The sequence below is a fragment of the Cibotium barometz genome, chromosome 32 (assembly GCF_041138505.1).
Source record: "Cibotium barometz isolate CiBa-2024 chromosome 32, ASM4113850v1, whole genome shotgun sequence".
Taxonomy (NCBI): domain Eukaryota; kingdom Viridiplantae; phylum Streptophyta; class Polypodiopsida; order Cyatheales; family Cibotiaceae; genus Cibotium; species Cibotium barometz.
In genome coordinates this window covers 7,675,769-7,698,803 of record NC_141077.1, presented here as the reverse complement: position 1 = coordinate 7,698,803, position 23,035 = coordinate 7,675,769, and the positions used below count along the sequence as shown (strand labels likewise).

Below are 23,035 nucleotides of genomic sequence, written 5' to 3'. Positions count from 1 at the left end.
TGACAAAATGTTGGAAAGCCACAAAGAGAGAGAGAGAGAGAGAGAGAGAGAGAGTGTGTGTTTCAGCTCACAGCCACATACAAAATTGTTAGAGAGTGAGAATCTGGAGCTGATAGAGTCAACCTTCCACATATATCCATCCATGATAATAATACGAAAGTACAACTGATTGCAGGATTAGCATGGCATAGGAGGTGTGCATGGCTAGATCGCTCCCATAGCATGTGAAGATAGCTACTTTCTTTGCGTGTTGGGTCTCACCATCTTCACTCCGAAAGGGGGACTGTTGGGATTCAGAGTCTCGTGTGTATTGTTTATGTGTGTAAACCACCTCTTAGTATGTATTAGTGTGTTTATGTGTGTGAACACCCCCTCATATGTGGATAAGATAAGTGTGCCACATGTCATTAGTGTATGTGCGTGTGTTGACACGTGTCCTGAGTATGTGTCAAAAGATAAAGCTACTCTAAAGCCTACAAAAAGCATTGTACTTGGTGAACTTTGAACACATCTAATCAATCTATCATTGAGTCGTGCAAATTCTCTATGCATCTGAGCATTCTCTCTCTCTCTCTCTACGTTCACATTATGTGTTACGGAAGCTCTAGGAGTCTTCTTTCAGCCCTAAACACCATATGGGAACATGCGAATGCAAACACATGCAGAAGAGAGAGAAGAGAGAGAGAGAGAGAGAGAGAGAGAGAGCTAAGTATTCAGTATATTCATATGGTACAAAAAGGTACATCTATCTTTGCAGCCATAGGCTGCCTCCTTGAAAAGGTATAAACCCTAGTCTATATTCCTAGTCTATGACCCAGCCCCAAGCAAGGATTGAATGCTAAAAACGATGAGCTTTATTGCCTTTTTTAGGCAAGAAAAGACAATGAACTAGCCGACTGCTAGTCGGCCAGCTCCAAGACACGAACATTATTCATTTTGCTGCAGCAGCCGACTGGATATATACTTGTATATGTTGGCCGACAGCCCTCCATGTCCTCCATTAGTCAAATCCCATGCTGCAATGGCAACTCATGCTCCAAAATTCTTGTTCTGATCTATCTTTATCTTGTTGCCTCTTCAGGATTAGCCAGTAAATGTCTTGCACTTGACATCCCCCTCTACTAAACTTGATGACGGAATTCCAATCTGTGTTCTTGGATGACTGTCATCATCCCATTCTCTGTTCCCGGAGTCCACCTGTCATCCTTCCCTCTTTGGCAACCTTTTCACTAAACACCTGGCCCGATCTCCAAATCCACTCTAACTCTGATGAAGATCTATGCATCTATTCCATTGAATTCCCATTCTGTTCCTACCATGTTCCTGAACACTCTCTCTGGTCTTCTTTCCTAAGAAATGAGTTTGAACCTCAATTTCAAACTAGATGCAATAGAACCCATTGTAATTTAAACTCTTAAGAGTCTTAAGAGTTCATTTTGAGTTATTTTTTTTCAGTTTTATGCCTCTTTGGCATCGATACCCAGAGTGGAATGTGAATGGATGTACCTTATCTGTCCCATAGGTCGGATTTGGCCTCCCGTGGACGTTAATATAACTTTCTTTCTTTCTTTCTTTCTCACTCCGCCCCTTGGAGGATCATCCTCCCTTGGAACCATTGCCTAAAAGCCTTTCTTGGTGTGCCCCAAGTGGCACCCGACTCAAAGGACTGCCATTCCCTTGGGCTTTGACCAACCAACCTCCTCGGAATTCTTCCGTGTCTTGTGTTCCTTGCCTTGGGCCTCATACTTGTGCACTTTCCTATGCCTTGGAACTATGCAACTTCATCTGGGACTGAATCAGTGTTTAGTTTTGCTGAGCCTGATGCTCTGATACCAATGTTACATGCGGAAGCTCTGGGAATCTTCTTTCAGCCCTAAACACCATCTGGGAACATGCTAATGCAAAACGCATGCAGAAGAGAGAGAAGAGAGAGAGAGAGAGCTGAGTATTCACTATATTCATATGGTACAAAAAGGTACATCTGTCTTTGCCGCCATAGGCTGCCTGCTTGAAAAGGTATAAACCCTAGTCTATATTCCTAGTCTATGACCCAGCCCCAAGCAAGGACTGAATGCTGAAAACGATGAGCTTTATTGCCTTTTTTAGGCAGGAAAAAACATATTGAACTGGCCGACTGCTAGTCGGCCAGCTCTGAGACAAACATTATTCATTTTGCTGCAGCAGCCGACTGGATATATACTTGTATATGCTGGCCGACAGCCCTCCATGTCCTCCATCAGTCAAATCCCATGCCACAGTAGCAACTCATGCTCCAAAATTCTTGTTTTGATCCGTCTTTATCTTGTTGCCTCTTCAGGATTAGCCAGTAAATGTCTTGCACATGACATTATGAGTACTTACTATCCACCTTAGGTTAATTACCTTCTGCTAACCCAAAGTACAACTACTATATCAAAAGGCAGTCATATAACCTGAAAAGCTACTCAACAATCAGTTGCCTTCACTATCACTTTTGTAGGTAAAAATCGTACCATCTTCTTCAATCTATCGACCACCACCCAGATAGGATCATGCCCTCTGATGGTCCATGGCAACCCTGCAGTGAAGTCCATGGAAATACTCTCCTAGTTACCTCCTAGGATCTCTAGAGGATGTTACATACCTCAAACCCTAAGGCGTTCAGCCTTATTCACTTGACACTGACGACACTTTACCACATAGTCACGAACATATGGTTTCATCTTAGGCCAATAAAACATCCGTTTTACTAAATCATAGGTTCGTTGTACACTTGGATGACCAATTGTAGGAGCGTCATGACATTCATACACGATCCTTTTCCTAATGTCAATGTTATCCGGTACACAAAACTTCTCATTCCGGAATTGCAATCCATTCCGGATAAGGAACTTACCACCTACCACACTCACAGATGGCATGACTCCTAAGTCTCGGTCTAAATCTTATAGCTCCTTGCCTAGACCTACTGCCAATACCAACCAAAATGATTGTTGGTCTCACATAGCCCTCTTAGAGAGTCATAAAGGTCAGCCCTAATCTCGGTGAAGCTCAAAGAGTTCACCTCCCTAGTTCTACTCAAGATTTCCGTCACTCTATTTACGCTACCCTTTCGATACTTTATTTCCATATCAAAGTCTTGCATCAACTCAGCCCACCATGCCTTCCTCACCCTCAACTCAGGTCTATCACATATGTACTTAATCGACTCATGGTTGGTCAATACAACAAACTTGGTTCCATAAAGATAATGTCGCCAAGTTTCCAGAGCATGTATAACCTTATACAACTCTTTCTCCTAAGTGTGTCATCTGACCTGGGTATCATCAAGCTTCTTGCTTTTGGATACCAAGCGTTGGTCATCTTGGAACAATGTCGTGCCCATTGAAATCACTAGCATCTGTCTCAACCACAAATGGTCTGCTAGGATCCGGCAAGGCCAATACACGTGCTCCCTTCACCTTAAGCTTCTTGCTTTTGAATACCACACTTCGGTCATCTTGGAACAGTGCCACGCCTATTGAAATCATTAGCATCTATCTCAACCACAAATGGTCTGCTAGGATCTAGCAAGGCCAATACAGGTGCTTTCTTCATCTTAAGCTTGGGAGCTCGAAAAGCCTCATCAAGCTTCTCGTTCCAAGAGATCGGGCTGTTGGACTTACGTCCTCTTCCCCAAACGAGGTCAGAAAAAGGTTTAGTTAACTACGAATAATCGCTCACCAACTTCTTAAGAAAGACAGTGAATCCAAAAAACGCCCAAAGTTGCCGTACAGCCTAAGGCAACTTTGGGCAAAGAGCTCGAAAAGCCTCATCAAGCTTCTCGTTCCAAGAGATCGGGCTGTTGGACTTACGTCCTCTTCCCCAAACGAGGTCAGAGAAAGGTTCAGTTAACTACAAATAATCACTCACCGACTTCTTAAGAAAGACAGTGAATCCAAAAAACGCCCAAAGTTACCTTACAACCTAAGGAACCCGCCAGTCTTAAAACCTTCTGTATCAGCTCAAGATCTATGCTCATCCCATCTCGAGAAAATATGATGTCCTAGATATATGAGTTCTCTTTTGAAGAACTCACACTTCATATACTTGGCATACAACTTCTCTCGCCTCAAAAATCCTCAAGACGATGTAAAGATGTTCGACATGCTCCTCCAAAGAGTATGACTATATATCAAGATATCATCTAGAAACACAACCATGAATTTCTCTAAATAATCTCTAAAGAGATCATTCATCGTCTGCTGGAAAGTAGCAGGAGCATGGTGAGCCCATATTTGGTGATAACCAGCATGAAGGTCAATCTTCGTAAAATAGGCATCTCCCTGCAACCTATCAATCAAAGCATCTGTTCTAGGCAGGGGATATCTATTCTTGATCATAACTTTATTCAACTTTTTTATACTTAACACACATTCTCCAACTTCCATCATCCTTGTGCTTCAAAAGTATCGGTGCTCCTCAAGGAGATTTACTCTAACGAATCTGTCCCATCCTAAGATATTTTGACAACTACCGGGCAACCTCATTCTCTTCCAACTGGCTCCAGATTCATAATCATGAAATCTAGTGGCTCCGAGTAGCTCTATATAGTTATAGGTAACTGAGACACCCGCCAATTCCAAAACTTAGCGCCCCACGGCATGTTGACACGATACTAGTGCTCGCTTGGCTGCGTCTCCACTCCCAACTTCTGCACATCCATCTACATCAGTAAAACGCAGCAGTTCAGCATTCCGCCTTCAAACCATCTTGCGTTTTCTGCATCCATACAGTTTTCAGCATTCATCCATTCATCGTTTTGCTCCATCCACTTGGTGAAGGTAAAACGCAGCATTCTCATTCATTTACAGAATTCATATACAATCTAAAACAGTCCCACACAGCCCCTCTCTCAGTCCTAGCTTTGCATCCCTCCCTCATACCATTGGGAAAGAGTGCATAGGCTAGAGATTGGACATCTTTGGTGCTTCTACAACAGTGCACAATTCAGCCCAACACTAGGTCTTCAGAGGTCTTGCATTTGGCTAATCATCAGTCACACCATCAGTCTCTTTAAAGATAATAAAGCAAATACTATCTCGATAACGGGATAGGGGGCCCTTCAGTGGGTGATTCGGGACCCCATCTAAAGTTTGAAGTATTAAAGTGGATTGCTAAACTCGCGAAACTCAGGGTGTGAGCATTTGTGTGACAGGATTCTCAAATACGAAGACTTCCGCTGCATGTTACAGTCCTGCCAATAGCTGAAGAAAAGGAATCATTCAAAACAGCTTGAACTAAAGGCAAATATGATTCCCACTTACCTTGTTGATTGTGGACATAATACTTCAGCACATCAAAGGCCAACTGGTTGTAGATTTCTGTTTGGCATCAATCTGTGGGTGAAATGGACTCGAAAAAATCAATTTAGTACCAAAGTTATCAAACAATGCCCTCCAAAAATGACTAGTAAACTTGGCATCTCGGTCTAACACTATGATCCTAGGAATCCCGCCAATCGGGTACCAATGCTGAATGAACAAATGGGCAACCTCTTCGACGGTCACATTGAGCCCTCCATGGGATAAGCATAACAAATTTGCTAAATCTATCAACTATAGTCAAGCACCGAGTATTACGTTTACTCGGATTGAGAGCCAGATTCGTGACAAAATCCATGGATATATCTTGGAACGGTCCTTCGGAAATTGGTAAAGGCTATAACAACCCTATCTTCTTCCCACGAGGAGCTTTCACTTTCTGACAAATGTCACACTATTGCACATGTGCAAACACATCTCACCTCATTCCTGGCCAATAATATTTCCTTTCTAACTTCTCCAGAGTCGAATTCATGCCCTGATGACCACCAGTGATGGCGTCATGTAGAAGAGGTGTCCTGAACAACTTCATGACACAGAGTCGGTCTTTGTAGAAAATCCAACCATCGCGTATCAAAAAGTGGCATGGTCCTATGGCATGCAATGCCTGTTTCCACTTGTGTACCGAATTCCTTGGAATTCGCATACGTATGCTTCATGTCATCTAGTCCCGTACCAACGAGATCGAGTCTAGTGGTCTGAATCAAAGTTACTTGTCCCTTTCTACTTAAAGCATCGCCCAATGGGTTGGCCTTTCTTGGAAGGTACTCGATCATACCACAAAATTGCTGGAAGATCTGGCTCCAGTAGTATTGTCGGTCACTCCACTGTGCACTTGGCATTGTCTGATCCAACGTAATGTCTGATAGTCAATGCGAACCTCAAATTCACAGCCATAAATGAAATGTTTCCAATGTTTCAAGGCCTGAATGACTGCTAGGAGTTTCTGATCATAGACCAAGTAATTCTTTTCAGCAGGCAATAACTTACAAGATATGTAAGCTATTGGATGGCCATTCTATTGTAAAACACCTCCAATTGCAATGTTACTTGCATCGGTGATCACTTGGAATGGCTCGTCCCACGAGGCACGCACTAGACAAGGCACTTCTGACAAAGCCACCTTGAGGTTCTTGAATACCTCCAACGCTCATGGAGTCATTTGAATCTACTGCCGACTTCTTCTCATTGACGTAGAGCTCGTTGCTTTCTAGCAACTTCAAGACTTTCTCCACATCAATGTCATGCTACTCAACGGTAGTTGAAAATACTAGTATGTCGTCCAAAAATATGAACACACACTTTCCGATTAAGTCCCTGAACACATGCATCATCATGCAGTTGAATGTGGCTGGGGCATTCGTCAAGCCAAAAGGCATGACAACAAATTCATAGTGGGCGCGTTCCGTACTGAAGGTTGTCTTGCGGATGTCCCCCTCAACAATCCTCACTTGGTGGTACCGACTCTTTAAGTCGAGTTTCGAGAACACCTTGGTCCCATTCAGCCTCTCGAGAATGTAATCTATTCAAGGCATCGGGAACTTACTCTTGATAGTCAACTTATTGAGTGCACGATAATCGACACAATCGAGAAGAGCCCATCCTTCTTCTTAACAAACAGGATCGGAGCTGCAAATGGCGACACATTGAGATGTATGAAGCCAGATTGCAACAGTTCTTGGAGTTGGCGGTCCAACTCCAATTCCATTGCCTTGGAAAGGCGGTATGGAAACTTGCTCGAGGGATCCGAGCCTGGGAGGAGGTCTATTCTGTGGTCCTCCAATCTGGACGGGGGGAGCTGGGGAGCGAGATTGTCCTGAAGAAAAATCTTCTGGAACTTGTCATGGAGAACCTAGTACTTCTCTCAAGGCATGGCCACCGTCTGGTACTCTGACTGTAAATCATCGCACACTGTACACCTTTCCTGATTTCTCTTTTAGCCTGTAAATGGCTTGTGAGAGGAAAGTTCAGGATTCCTGGCTCACACTTAATGGTCACTGGGACTTTAGACACATTCTGATTAATCACGAAAGTGTGCTTGTCCCACTTGATATCTGGCTGGAACTTGTGAAACCACTGAATGCCCAAAATTTTACCATTAACGCTAGCATTATAGGACGCCAAATCTAAGTCTAGATCCAAGTTCATCATTTTAAATATTGCAATATATATAATAGATGGACGTGGTAGACTTGTGCCTAATGTGCAACTTGCAAGCCAACAACTCCACGGCCAGCCCAACTTCCACATGTCATCTGCCCACTACATGTCTCCTCCCCACCGGCACCACATGTGCGGAGGTTCCCCCACTTGCATCACAATTGTCCTCAATTGCATGGCCTCTGGATAAGCTCTCAACAACACACAAGATTCATCCGTGAACTAACTTAACAAACTAGATTGCCTACTGGGGATCTGATAGCTCTCAAACGAGAACCCCTACTCTAGTGCCAAGACCACTTCCAATCCTCGTCATCCACCAACTCCAATACGTCCTCATCCGCCATAGTCTATGATACGCAACAAGATTGCTCAAATGAGCACCAAACGCATCTTCCAAATGCTCGATAACTCCAACATAAAGACTACATCACTCAGCTTCTTGATTATCTTGACATACTTTTCTTCTTTGTAGCCGATTCACACTAGAATCACGTCTAACTGTAGCCCATTAGATTGCTCGATGTCCAATTGACAAGCGTCCGGCCCGCAAGTACCACTCGTCCACCGGCCGACAAGTGCAAGCCATCAGCAAACATTGACAAACAGCACTCCAAGCACAATGGCACTCCAAACTGGTGAATCATTGATGGAAGTACGTACCTACCACCAACCTCTTCATCGGCTACGTGCACTCCGTGGCATTTACTAGGCCTCTCTCTTACCTTGGAGGACTGCCACTTGCACAACTTTTTAGATACAACAATCATGTAGAGAGTTGTAAAAAGTTGTATCTAAAAAGATGGAAAGTGACATGCATCTTATCAAGAACAATATGAAGAGGGCTCAAGGTAGGCACAAGGCCTATTATGATAACAAACAATCCATTAGAGAATTTGCTGAGGAAGTTACGGTTTTTCTACCAATCAAATCCAAGAACAGCAATTTGAAATCAGAAAGAGATCGAAAGATTATCTTTCCGTTATGCTAGTTTTTTCAACATTCTAAGGAGATATGACAAACTAGCCTGCTTCCTTGAATTGCCAAATGGAATAAAGATTCACCTCGTATTTCATGTAAGCTTGTTGAAAAAGTATGTTCCAAATCCTAATTATATGCTCAAGATATGCATAAGCTTCAAGAGAATGGCACTTTATCAGTAAAGCTCTCATATTCTATATTAATGGCAATTTGTCGCTATGCCAGATTCGACTCCATCAAATTTGGCAATGACTGAAGCAATACTAGAAAAGAAGGATAAGAATCTTAGAAATGAAATAATCAAGGAAGTCCTAATCCTATGGGATATATATCCTATAGGAGATCCTACTTCGGATTATAGGTCCCAAGTTATTCAACACTAACCAATGTACATATTTATAATACTCATATGTATGTATGTTTGGCTAGTATAAATGGGAAGTTTTTTGCAATAAAAATTTTGATGAGGTTTACTATATTTTGTGATGGAAATGGAAGCAATGTGAATGGAGATTCGATCATCCAGACAGAACTCAAAAGCTCTACTTACGGAACATATATAGTGGAAAGAAATCATTGATTTAGTTAATGGGGAGTATAAGAAGCTACTCATCGGTTTGTTTTACTAGTGTTGGTCAAGTCCACGACCTACCATAACATCACCTGCCACATGGCACCTGAGCTTACCTAGTGGCCTATCTTTTGTGTACCACAAGTGAGGTGTGTCACAACCCACCATTTTCAGGTCCAAAAACATCATCAAAAATGTCATTAAATGTATGTCCCAACCATTGGTGCATGTCCTAGGCACCTCTAGGTGCCTATAGGGCTACCAAATCTACTCCCAACGGTCCTGATTCGCCTCTAAATTGACCCTTTAAGTGGCTGCAAGTAATAATCATGTCTTTGTGGCAATCAATTACGGTGTGCATGAGCGTCCACTCATGTTACAGTACAAAACAATTTGGCTTTCACCTATTAGAGATTTGTGATGGGAAAGAATCTTTGGGGATTAATTGAAACCATAATGTCTCGAAAATCTATCACTAGCCAAACACTTGAATAGTGAATATTAGTGATATGGAACATTGGTGCTTGAGTAAGACTTATGGATTAATCAGATGACCATGTTTTCATGACACGTCTTGGTTTTACATCTTGTCTAGTTGATGTAATAATTTAACTACTCGGCTTAGTATCGCTAACCAACATTTATGCAAACACAAGTTTAGCAAATCAAGGTTGGAAGCTCAAAGAGCATGCCTATATTTTAGTCTTGCCAAACACCTAGATTAATAGACCCTTGTGGTATGGGACATAGCGAAAGGTTGGGAACATGTCCTGTGCTCAAGCTGATATCTCTTAGGAGATTGCGGAGTCTCTAGATCCCTCACCTTTTTGTGTTGCTTATCGCTCCATCAGATGTCTGGGGTCTAGTTTAAAGGACAAAGTAATGTTACAGTCCCAATGGTCATAGAGTAGCCACCATACTATTTGATGCTAGGCTTACACCTAGGGGCGTCCCTGGATAGGGACACATCGGGTAGTAAGTGACTTGTGGACACTTTAGGCATGGATTAGTGTAAAAGGACTTATTAAAAATCTGCTTTCCTGCTTTATTTATTGCCCAAGCCCTATATAAGTGAGTTATAGGCTCATAAGTGTGCATCCATTATATGGAGGACTCCCTAGACCCAAACAAGGCTTAAGCCATGGTTCTAGCAACACATTTAAGTAGTGGGCTCCAGTGGTATGGGATGTTGGGGTTTAGAGAACAAGTGTGGTCATGATGTTGGTCTAGCCTCATAGATTGGGGTGCTCCGGCGGATGGAGCTATGGTTGGGTGGTGAGTCAAGATCAAAAAGGAATTGGTCACCACTTGTACTCAGAAAACATTCATTTGTACTTTCGTTCATTGTTCATAATACAAGGATTAGCAATGGGAGGATTCGTGTGAGTGTGTTTGTTTGTCGTTTACTGCAGCTCTATCTCTGTTAATGCAATCAAAACACTAGCAGCCTTACATATATGGTTTTGAATTGAGTTGAATATGGCAACAATGTACCCTGTAGAGTGCTTTCATGTTCAGGAAACACCATATACTTTGGATTGAAATTTTCGGCAACTAGATATAATTACAGGAATCAGAATCTAATGAATTGACGAACAGATGCAGCCAGTCCAAGAAACTGTCAGTCACCCTCACTTTATTCAGCAACAAGTATTCATTTTCTCTATTCCCCAGCCGCATCCATTAAAGATTTAAGTTCTATTCTTAAATTACATGAATATGCACACATGAGCATGCCACATACTATCAAAACACTCAACAGAAAACTCTTGACAGCCTTTTGCTACAAGACAAGTCCACTAGTAATCCTACAAGAATAAGGCAGCAAGGTAATGGCCTAAAGAGGGCTATAAAAAACTAGGGTACTTCCATTGTTCTTTTCTGCCTTCCTTTTTCATATTGCTGTGAAAGAGCTTGATTAACTTATCTGTGCAGGCAGGCCTACTTTTTCTGGGCAAAAGTCATTAAAAAAAAATGAGAGATGCTAAAATAGGCTTTTGTTAAGTAAAAGATGCAACAACTTTGGAGAAGATTGAAAATGTGTAGCATATGCACCATTTATTCTTTGTAAAGACTATTTTTATCACACACCCAACATCGCAACCCTTTGCAATAGCCATGTCTATGGGTCATAAGTCTTACCTCAAACCTATTCAATTCTTTCTTATTTCCTCATTTCCTTAAATGACACACTTGCTGCACTAGAATTCAGGTCTGGGTGTGCAAGAACAAAGCAAAACTCTTCACTTTTTAAGACCTAAACCACACTTCATCGTACAAAGAATCTTCTGAAAACAGCCCAAGGCTGCACCATCTGCCCCAATTACAGAAAATGAAAAAGGCTGGGTGGAGTGATGTGTGTTGTTTGATTAAACACAAGCAATCAAAAAAATATATATCTCGTCGTGTAGTTGTCCTTCTAATATCATATGGTACTTCAACTTGCTCAAAGCAACTCACCTTTTTAAAAATGTTTGCAATCGGATCAAGGCCTTTTGTTATTTTGCAAAACAGCCTATACATCCTTGAGAGATCCTCCACCTGCAAAAAAGACACCCAGCCAAATCATAACAACTAGAACTTCTATACTTCAATAAAATGAAAAAACTACTGAGAGCTGCATTTACCTTGTCATCCCTAAGGAGTGCACGGCATCCTGAATGTTCCTTTTCCAAAAGCTGCTGCTCATACTGCGTAAGCAACTCATGCTGTACTCTCTGTTGACCAATCCACATAACCAGTTAAATTTGAAGAATAAAAGATGCTGAACTCATTGGAATACAACATGCCCCTTTCCCTACACCTTTTGACACTAATGAATAGACCGTCAATTTTTCCTGCATAGTCAAACCATCAATTTGTGATGTATATGCTGTGGAAAACCTAGCACCACCCACCATTTATATGGCAAAATCCAAAACACCAGCAGACACTACAGGTCCTGGATTCAAGACTTAAGGGTGCTCTTTTGGTAAGGTACTTGAATGCTGGATCTAGAGCACCACTACAAATGCAGAGAGTTTGAACAATACAGTTGGCTGCTGCTAGTCCACTTCTCTGTAGGTGAAATGCCGTAGAAAACCAAACCAGGTGTCTTCATTGAGTGCAATCTACTTAAAACTTCAGAATGATTCAATGTCCAAATACCAGTAATCATAATGTGAAAATCTAATCCAAAGCCAAGGTGCCAAGATTTTGAACACTTCTCCTGATTTGGAAGCAGAATCAGCTATGATTCTTCAGCTGGAACAGTGATCCAAGAACTTGTTTACTGTCATTTCACTTCCCTCTGAAAAAGGTTACATGAGACGGTTTCGTGTGCTTGTGCAAACACAGGCAGAAACTGTGTATACATAGGATATCTTACACATTCACAAAATAGACATGAAAATGTATTGATATCAGAAAGTCACATAAGAGTGTGGCCACGCTCACAAAAACATGCACATGAATTACAAATTCTTGGCACACCATACAACCAATTTCCATTGTGCTAAGACCAACTTTTAAAAAAGCAAAGCATGTTCCCATTCCAAATGCTAAAATTTGGCAGACTGTGTGTCTTCCTCTTTTAAAAATATCTGGAAGACTTAAATGGACTCTTTCTGGAAACCATCAAAATTGCTCTCTTTGCAGAAAAGCCACAACTCATTAACCATTCTCGGCAAGTATTAGAATCAAAAGAGCACTCACCTCCAAGAGCTTTGGTTCACTGCTTGCATGTAGGTAATGCCCAACCCTTTCCTTCTCTCGCTTCAAACACTCCTCTGCCTGGAGTCACCAACATGAGCGCCGGGTAAGGTGCAAGAATAAAGAAGATAGCTTCCAAGACCAACTGTATTTAAAACATGGGACCTTAAGCATGTAGTCAGGACATGAATCTTCCTCAATCCAGGAAGAAGCCTTTCGCCGATAGTATCCAGCAGTATCTTCTAGCATGGACACCTCAAAATCATTTTCATACGCATCCATCCCTCCCATTCCTATCTCCACAAATATGCCTAGCACGTTTTTTAGTAAAGCTCGATCTATCTGCTCACCCTCCCGTTCTTTGTCAATCTACATAAAGTGAGAGTGGACATTAGTGGGACAAAAAGTTTTCACACTTTTCAGAACTCCCAGTATAAAAAGTTCTTACCAGTACAATGACTGCTTCCTTTACGTTGTGCTTCACCTCCTGGTACACCTGAAAACCAATGAAACACATTGGGCATAACCATCGGGGGTCTAGGATTAAGAAAGGCTTGCAAGAAAAGGTGATTTGTTTATGAACAGGTTACATATAATGCATCAATTCTCTTTGAAAAATAACAGATGCATTATCATGATGTGCCATTACATTTGCTACTTAAAATATCTTTTATGGCATTACCAGGTCACGAAAGCAAATAAGTCCAACATCGCATAGGCCTGGAAGAGATCGCCTGGCAATAAAATATCGGTCCAAATAATTGAAGAACCTGGATAACCACCTAACCATGACCTTGTGGTTGTCCCATCGCCTTACAAGCTCCCTCAGCATGAACTCATCATGTTTATCTCTAATTGCAGGCAAAACCTGCCCAACAAAAGGCCCAGGTGAGTGAAGAACCGCAAAGAAGTATGTGAATGGAGGAAACACATAGCTAGCATGATGGATACCATGGCGTTGATGTACTCTTCAAACGATTCTCTGTATCTGTCGTAAAGCTGCTGCGAATAGTCTTGGGGCGGCTTCTGAGTGCACATGTTGTAGATAGTACTGGAGACCACAAGTCAATGGATCAGGCCTAAATCAAATGTTTGCATCCCGGGCATTCCCACTATATACATGCAGTACTTCATGAATAACAAAAGCATGGAAGGATACGTGTAAAGCATCATGTATTCTTCGGGGTTGAATTGTTGCTCGGGGACGCCTTCCAGGAGATTGATGAGCTTGCTGATACCTTTCTTCATAAAATCCCATCCTTGCTCTAGCTCTATAACCTTCCGTTCCGCCATCGTCATGCCCCTCTACGATGGCAAAAACGATTCGGGGGATGATGGAGTGCGCGTCCGGGGCACAGGCCAAAAGTGGGGGCGGACAAAAGAAGAGGGGAAGGGAGGGGCGCCCCGGGGGGAGGCGAGGGAAAGGCGGAGATGGCGTTAGGACGGTCCGAGCGAATCGCTGGAAGGGGCCGGAGCGGGCGGGACGACATAAAGGTGCCAGTATAAGCCGAGTAGCGGTAACGAAGGTGTGCTCATACGCCCTACCGGATTAGAAGTGTGGAAGGCCTGAGTGGGGGTGTCCTTGGGTAAATGTACTAGTAGGACTGTCCTTGGGTAAATGGTTGGATGAATTGGGAGACAGAGGATGGGACGACTGGGAATCAGAAGAGGAGATGAAGAGGCTAAGGGAGGAACAGGAAATTGTAGTGTCGCTATCTTCACGACTATGTCAAGAAAATCTACGCAGTGGTGGCAAGGTATGTGTTAATGTTCCATGAGAGCTAGTCAGACAACAGATTGGTCTATTTTCCATGTGTTATCTTGTTTGTCCCGAGAAGCCGCTTAACAAGTTAGAGTTAGGGAAATGGCTTCAAGATGAGGTTTTCCATGAGAAAGTATTCTTTCAAATCTTCTATCTTAGAAAAGGATTCTTCAATGTAGTGTTCGTCGTCAAAGGCCAAACGGTCATTGATTTGTTTGCAAGGGCCCCACTGTTCATGGACACAAAGTTGGTGCATGCGATGCCTTTTGACCCCTCATTTGATGTTAATAGAAGCCCTCATGGAAGCATGCCCGGTGTGGGTTGATATAGTAGGTCTTCCACCTTGGCTGAGGCCTGCAATGAAAGATTTGGTGAGTGCTTTGGGCCCAGCACTATTTGTGCCAAGGGATAATGATAATGGTCGGCACTCAAATAAGGATTATCTCTTGGAACACATTGGTGAAAACAATGAAAACGCTAGAAATGGATCAAGGAAACGAGGAAAAATGGAGTTCAAATTTGGGGTTTTCCGAGGGCTTACTTCAAATTTGGGGTTTTCCGAGGGCTTACTTCAAATGCAGGGACTTTGGGCACATAGCTCAAAAAGTAAAGTGGAGATGGATGGAGTAGGAAAGAAGGAAGAGGGTTCAAAGGGGGGGGGCGGGGGGAGAAAAGCTGGAACTTCCAACAGACAAGTTGATAAGGAGGATAAGGGAAAGGGGAAGATGACTATGGAAGAAAGGGAACCTGCAGGAGAGCAAGGGTAAGAGATAAAGCTAAGGGGGGCAATAGTCTCAGACAAGTCAAAGGAGAAGGCTAGGAAAAACAAACTAAGATGGGAGAAAAAGGGGTGTGCGGGGGGGGGGGGGGGGGGGGCAAACCTTTGGAAGGGCTGAGTCCTCTCTTCTACTCCAATCCTTTTAGTCCTCTAGGGGAGGATAGTGAAACCTCCTTTATGGGGAGGTTTAATTGGCAAGTGGACACTGCCTGGAGGGAGCTACAAACAGCAGGCTAGGGAACAAAGGGTAGAAGTAGGGGGGAGATGATACCAACCACTGTATTAGAATGATTAAGGGTAGTAGGACTAAGAGGTGTACTTGGAATGTTAAGGGGTTGAAGGATGAGAAGAAAAATGTAGCTTTTTGGGGGGTGTTAAAAGATTGGGACTTATCTGCTATTCAAGAACATAATCTTTTTGGTATGGAAGGGGGGAGGAAGGAAAGTTTTAGAGATTGGGTAGTGTTGTATGGGGGTATAGACTCGGGATTTAGGATACTAACTATCATCAAGAAATAATTAAAGCCCAATATTATGCTAATCACCCTAATGGCAAGATTCTAGTTGTAGAGGTTCAACTAGAAGAAGAGAAGGTGTGGATGGTCAATATATATGGGGCTCACAATCATAAAGTGAGAGGAGAAATGTGGGAGTTTCTAGATTAGATATTCAGTGTCCTTGCATTATGATGTGGGATTTTAAAATAGTCGAGAAGCAAGTAGATAGGTGTGGGGGAAGTACATTCGTGATGGGGCAAGAGAAGAAGAAATGGGAGAATCTTAGAGGAAAGATGGGGCTGATTGATGGCCGGGAACTAGGGCCATGGGGGACTAATCTGGGACATACCTACTTCAACCCTGCAATATTTTGGATCATCTTCTATACTTGATAGGGTTTTGTTTAGCCATCAATCTTTTGGGTACCACACACCTTATTAGCTAAAGTTGAAAAAGGAATTGGAAATTAGGATTCAAGTGGATAATAAGAGGATTATGATCAGTAACACTATGGTTTCATTAAATGATTGTTTTAAAGATTGTTGAATCTTTGAAAAAGGCAAGTTCATATTGGGTGTGTAAGTGGTGTGACTAGTTTTATGTTTGCATGAATATCCGGCTAGGAGGCCTGGAAAATCTTTTCCCTTGGTACCTAGGACAAAACCTTACCAAATTCCTAATTGGATCCCATCACTACAGTGGTTGGACGGTTGGCTAACCCATGGGACTAGATAGGACTAGGCTGGACTGATGGATCCGTAAATCAAGACTCAATTTTTATATAGTACGATAGGTGAGGTAAATCCTGGATAAAAATTGTTCTATGGAAAAGAATCAACGGATGTGCCTCTCAATGAGGACAAAAGCGTATCTATATGATCCAAGTACAATCTTTTCCCTGATCTGATTATAGGACTTACGGGTTCGGTCAGATCAGTTCAGTTAGTTCAGGCTTTTGACTACGTTAGAGAAAAGTTATACTGGAGGAATCGCTCGTGCTTTCCGGGCAAGGGAAGTTTTTTCAAGTTTGGTTTTGGAAGAACCGATGGATTAGTCTCTTGTCTGGATATCCGTGGGCGAGGCCCTGAGTGTGGGACCCTACCCGTGCAAGAAGTGCTACTTCCGCTGCTAGCACCCCCAAATTCATTGCGCAGTGGGGTCAGGGATCTTATAGCTAGTATCAGAGCAAATTGGCTAATGACTAACCTATTGTTGAAGGATGCCTTATTCATTTTCCTCAAAATAGGCTATCAGCACGGCAGCAGTAGGCTAAAGAACAAAGGGAAGAGGGAGGGATCTTAGAGGAAATTTGCTAATGAGATGCAAGGCATTATTAGAAGGGTGGGCAAATTAAGGGCCCTGCTAAAAAGAAAGGAGAGGAAATACTAGGGGATCTGTTGGAATCATTACAAAAGAAGAGGCAGATGGGAGGCTTGTCCAGCATGGAGATTGACCAATATGTGGAGTGCTAGAAGCATTTAAAGAAGAAGGATGACAAGCTAGCTAAGGAAAGAGAAAAAGGGGATAGGTGGGTATCCTTCAACAGCAACAAGAAACCAGCTAGAGATTTGTTTGGGTTAGCCAAAGATGGAGAGGAGGAACAAGAATTGCAAGGACAAGTTAGAGATGAGAGAGGCCAAGAATTGGGGGATATTCACCAGATTGCTTTGAAATGGGAGATTTTGCGGGTGCCACATTGAGTCTCAAGGAGGATGCTTCCTAGGAAAGGTTACATGCAGCAATCAATTGTTAGATCTGGTCTACAAAGGCATACAAGCTGATAGATCCAGGTGGTTGGAGAGGGATATTGAGATTGATGAATACTGGGAGGCCCTTCAAAAATAGGGTAAGGATAAATCCCTGTAAACGGGATGGGTTATAAGTAGAACTTGTTATAGCCTTCTGGAATTCTTTGAAGGATTGGGTATGGTCTACTTGTAAAAAGGCCTTTGCCACAAGAAGGATGGACAATGATTTAAGGGAAGGTATGGTAAAATTAATCCCTAAACATCCTAGCCAAGGTGATAGCATTGAGGATTAGCCCATGATTTCTAGTAAACAGCATGGGTTTATTAAAGGAAGATCTATCTACAATATTATCTTCTTAGCATTAATAGGCAAGGAAGTAGCTCAAAGAATTGGCTAGGAATGTGTTATTTTCCGGTTGGATCTAGAGAAAGCCTATGACATAATACATTGGTCTTTTGTAGCAAGAGTAATGGAGGAATTGGGTTTTGGAAACAAAATAGCCACATGTATCTATACTCTTACAATTGGAGCCCACTCTAAGCTGCTACTGAATGAGAGATTAGTTGGGGGATTTGAGATCAGAAGGTCTGTGAGACAAGGCTATCCTTTGTCTCCTCTATTGTTTATTGTAGCTTCTCATCCTTGTTAGTAGCCCTAGATGAAGCTGGAGGAAGAGGAATAGTTGTTGAGAAAAGCAATGTGTGAGGGTGCAACATGAATAGAGCAAGGGGAGGAGCATGCACATTAGAAAGAGGAATAGACTAAGGGTACATTGGCAAAGATTGATTTGTTTGGTCATTTGTAAAAGGTGAAGTCAAAGGCCAAAAAGGTAGCACATGGAAAGTGCAAAGGAGCACATGTAGTGTGATGGTTGGCACTAGGGTGCACACGTCTTGTGAGTTGAGAGCTCCGTGAAAGCTATATAAGCATGTACTTGGATCAAGCTAATGTAACGAGACTATGTGGGTTTGTTATCAATCACTTGTCATTATCTTGCTATTAGCCTAATCACCTATCGTATTATCTTAATCACTATGGCTAATCATGTTTCTCATATGCTTTGATCCACCTTGAGCTTAATCAAGCTTCATTTCTTAACATGGTATCAGAGCCATGCCTCTTCACACATCCCATCTCAAGCCATTAGCTAAAATAGGATCCATTAATCATGATTAAAGCTCACTAATCCCACATTATCTCTTCTTCTCCTTTGTTGCCAAATTTCAAGTGGCTCGTGCTTCAATTTCTTTCCACCATTGAGTGATAAAATTTAGCCACATCTTTATCTTCACAACATGATTCAACAACATGGAGGAATCGTTCCAAGTTGACGTTGGCTGCCCGATTTTCGCCCAAGTTCATGGATTGGTCTTTTGCTTCTTTCTCTGTCTACACACTAAATTGGGGCAAGCCCTCTTGTGAGTGCCTTGCCCATTCCCTAAGGAATCTACATCTCAAATCTTATCGCTTTTAGTCAAGTACACGTGGCACACCAATCAAAAAACCAATTGCCAGGCACTTCGGCAAATCAGACGAATTCGAGTAGCACACTTGAATTGGCTACAATTCTCTTAGGGTTACTTCAAGCATATAAGGGCGCAACTCCTTGAAGGTTTTGGTGTGCAATTATTTATCAAAGGAGGCACATGAAGCAAAACAAAGACCTGTAGAAAATCACCTTTTTCTACCTCACGAGGACGACGACTATGAATTGAGACAAATCTCTTGAGGAGGTAAAATAGCTTGCTTAGGGCTACATGTGGTTTAAATTTGAGCTCAAATGGCTGAAGGATGAGTGAGAACTAAGCTTTTACTTGTTTCTATAAGTTTTTGATTAAGCAACAAGTAAAGCCAAGTAATTAGGGGTTTCTCACAATTGGCTTTACTTGTTTCTATAACTCAACAATTGGCTAGTATTGGGGCACTAGTAAAAGAAGAGGATGCCATAGCCATATTGTTAAAAAGCATGACACTTGAGGATTATGGGCCCTTACTGGCTACCTTGAAAAACCTCCCAGATCCAACCATTGCAAGAGTGGAAGTAGCACTTATAGACAAAGAGAAGCGGATTCGAGGAAAGATGGTTCAAGCTACATCGAGTGAGGAGAAAGCACTCTTCTCAAGAGGACCAGGACCAAGGACCAAAGAAGGACCAAGGACAAAGATAACCTGTCATCATTGTGGCAAGATTGGTCACATAGAAAGGAATGCTGGCACAAAAAGAGAGCCGAAGTAGCTAATGTAACGTCAGAGAAGGAAGACAGTGATGTGGCCTCGCAGGATGGAGGCAACACCGATCATCTCTTCTAGATGATATGAGGAGCATGGCTCCTAACCCCTGGTTGTAACCCCACTCTCCTAGTGTGTAAAGTGTCAAGACAAAGCCAACATTGTAGCTCATAGAGCAACCTAGATAGACCACTCCAACCATATGAGTATGGAGTGTAGGTCAGGTCAATACATGTTAGGTGTTAGACCCTCATCGCATTGAGGGGAGATGTTGAGAAAAGTAATGTGTGAGGGTGCAACATGAATAGAGCAAGGGGAGGAGCATGCACATTAGAAAGAGGAATAGACTAAGGGTACATTGGCAAAGGTTGATTTGTTTGGTCATTTGTAAAAGGTGAAGTCAAAGGTCAAAAAGGTAGCACATGGAAAGTGTAAGGGAGCACATGTAGTGTGAGCATTTATGGACACATGGTTGGCACTAGGGTGCACACATCTTGTGAGTTGGGAGCTCCATGAGAGCTATATAAGCATGTACTTGGATCAAGCTAATGCAATGAGATTATGTGGGTTTGTTATCAATCACTTGTCATTATCTTGTTATTAGCCTAATCACCTTTTGTATTATCTTAATCACTATGCCTAATCATGTTTGTCATATGCTTTGATCCACCTTGAGCTTAATCAAGCTTCATTTCTTAACAATAGTATCAGGGCTAAAACTCAAAAATGGAGAGCAGTTGATTATACAATGTTTTGCTGATGATTCCTTGCTATTCTTGAAAGCTGAAAATGAGAATGCAAGGAGTGCTCTACAGATAGTGCAGTTGTTTGCTAAGGCCTCTAGATCCAAGTGTGACATACATAAATCTAGGATTACAGGCTTGACGGAGGAGGACAGCTTTGATATGGAAAGATGGGGGTGTGAGGTCATAGGAAGGGTCATTACTACCATGTCCTTGGCATGAGTAGGCAAGTGTAGAACCCCCAATCCTCCCATCTCTTTGGGAATGCAAACTTTATCCCAGGCCAACCATGCAGATACCTTCTTACCATCATTGCAATTTCTCCACATAAAATCTCTGATTAGGGCAATAATCCTTTTCCAATGGCACTTTCTAAATTCTATCACAAGACAGAGGAACATTATATAAGTATTGAGGACTATGTTGAAAATGGCCAACCTGTCATGAAATGAAACTCCTACCCCTTCCCATATTTTGAGTTTGCCACAAAATCTTTCAATAGAGCCTAGTTGGTCAGATCCTTGTTAGTCACTCCCACCCTAAAGGGAACCCCCAAATGTCTGATAATTTGTCCCTTTTCAATTTCTTCAACATGAAGAAATCTAGACCAGGATGCTCAGGGAGGTAGTGGAAGAATCTCAGGTGCAACTCAAAGGCCAATGGATGGGGCTGGATTGGAAGCAGAAGCTGCTATCATTTGCTCCTCTACAAATTGTGAACTCCCCCTTTTACAAATTTCTATACTTTAATTGGAAATAGGTGATGGGTTTGATTAGATGGAATGGGTGCACTAGAGCCTATGGGAACTCCTTTTTCATCCTGAACATTTGGGTGCACTAGAGCCTATGGGAACTCCTTTTTCATCCTGAACTCATAGATTTAACCCCCCCAACTCAATACAAGGACATCTAGAAGATTGAACAACAGGGGTGTAAGAATATTAGGGAACCTCTGGGACTGTTCACAAGTGGGCTGGAAAGAATTATATCAGATTGAAAGGGAATTTGGAATACAATACAATGAGGTACATGTGTTGAATTCTACGCTTGAAGAGGTTGGGAAAGGCTGGACCTCCATAGCTTCTAATGGAGCTTCTTGGATACATGATTAGGCCTGGTTCAATTGGGGTCGAATTGGATAGAATAACCACCAAAGCAGTATATGAGGAAATGAGAAAGAGTGACATCAGTGTTAAATACTATAACAAAATATGGAAAGTTAGGTGGTGCTTCAGTACTTGAAGGAAGAGGTGGAGTCTAACTTGGGAATCCCAAATCCTAGTGAAAGATCAGACATTTCTTTGGAGAGTATGTTTGTTGGCCTTACCCCCTTGGATTCAAACTGCTACAAAGAAACTGTACTGTTGGAATATGTCCTAGATGAAAATCAGTAATTGAAGAGGGGAAGCTTGCTTTTTGTGTGACTACCCTGCAATGGGTAGAAGAGGTAAATGGGTGGATGAGAGCTTGGGGGTTAAGGGGTCATGGGGTGAATGGCTACCAGGGAGTTTAATTAGGGGGTAGGAAAGGTGTAGTTAATATTGAGTAATATAAGATCTAGGGGATTTGGGAATTTAGGAATTTGCCAATTTTTAATAAAGGATCTAACCGGGGGGTAGATGTGTTAGTGATGTTCATATGTGTGCATTATTGTTGGTTTGCATATCATATTAATAAGCTGAATAATAATTTGTTTATTAAGGCAATTTAGGCATTACAAGTAGGGATTAGGTGATGCATTTCTCAACTAATGGGATATTAACATGTACTAGGATACCCTAATGTTTGTTGGTATGTGGCAAGTGTACACTACTTTGGAAAGATGTGAGGTCAAAATATCCCAAGTTTGGGTCCAAAAGCAAAAGGTGGTACTGTTATATGTACATTATGTGTGCTATGTTATATACACATTATGTGTGCATATACTAGGAGGCTAACCCACATTAGGCTTGTGAGCATGGGAGCATGGGAACAAGCTCTAGTGGAGCATGGGTTAGGACTAACCTTAAGGTTTAAGGTTAGGGTCAGGCATCCAAGGGTCACACATGAGGAATGGAAAGTCAAGAGTCACTTGAGGGCCCTCCTATATAATAGGGGCATGGGGCACACTCAAGGGGGCTTGGAGGTTTGGGCTCCATGAGGCCAAGGCTATGCTATGGTCTCTTGTGTAGAGGTCCATATCTACTCACCTACCATTTCACACTATAGCTACATGCTATTGGTTTGTATTATACCTCTTGATGGTATGGGACATCAAGGTAGAGGTATGATGTATTTCATTCTTTATTCATGTGTGCATCCCTTGGGCTCGGGGGTGGTTGGGTGGTTGAGTTTATGCCTGTTCTATGCATGTTTTATGCATAAAACATGCATAGAACAGGCATAAACTCAACCACCCAACCACCCCCGAGCCCAAGGGATGCACACATGAATAAAGAATGAAATACATCATACCTCTACCTTGATGTCCCATACCATCAAGAGGTATAATACAAACCAATAGCATGTAGCTATAGTGTGAAATGGTAGGTGAGT

General features: G+C 42.2%; 1 protein-coding gene across 1 annotated transcript in view; it reads right to left on the bottom strand.

Annotated features, from left to right (window-relative positions):
• LOC147619768 (cullin-1-like) overlaps positions 1-14,391 on the bottom strand; it is a 40,213-nt gene extending 25,822 nt beyond the window's left edge. Inside the window, exons 1-8 of the mRNA XM_086825599.1 lie at positions 13,904-14,391; positions 13,696-13,795; positions 13,427-13,612; positions 13,193-13,240; positions 12,910-13,113; positions 12,748-12,825; positions 11,682-11,771; positions 11,515-11,595 (exon numbers count right to left, since the gene is read on the bottom strand). Coding sequence (XP_086681725.1) covers positions 11,515-11,595; positions 11,682-11,771; positions 12,748-12,825; positions 12,910-13,113; positions 13,193-13,240; positions 13,427-13,612; positions 13,696-13,795; positions 13,904-14,043 — 927 coding nt within the window. The 5' untranslated portion in view covers positions 14,044-14,391. The remainder of the gene's footprint in view (positions 1-11,514; positions 11,596-11,681; positions 11,772-12,747; positions 12,826-12,909; positions 13,114-13,192; positions 13,241-13,426; positions 13,613-13,695; positions 13,796-13,903) is intronic.
• Between the last annotated feature and the right edge of the window lie 8,644 nt (positions 14,392-23,035).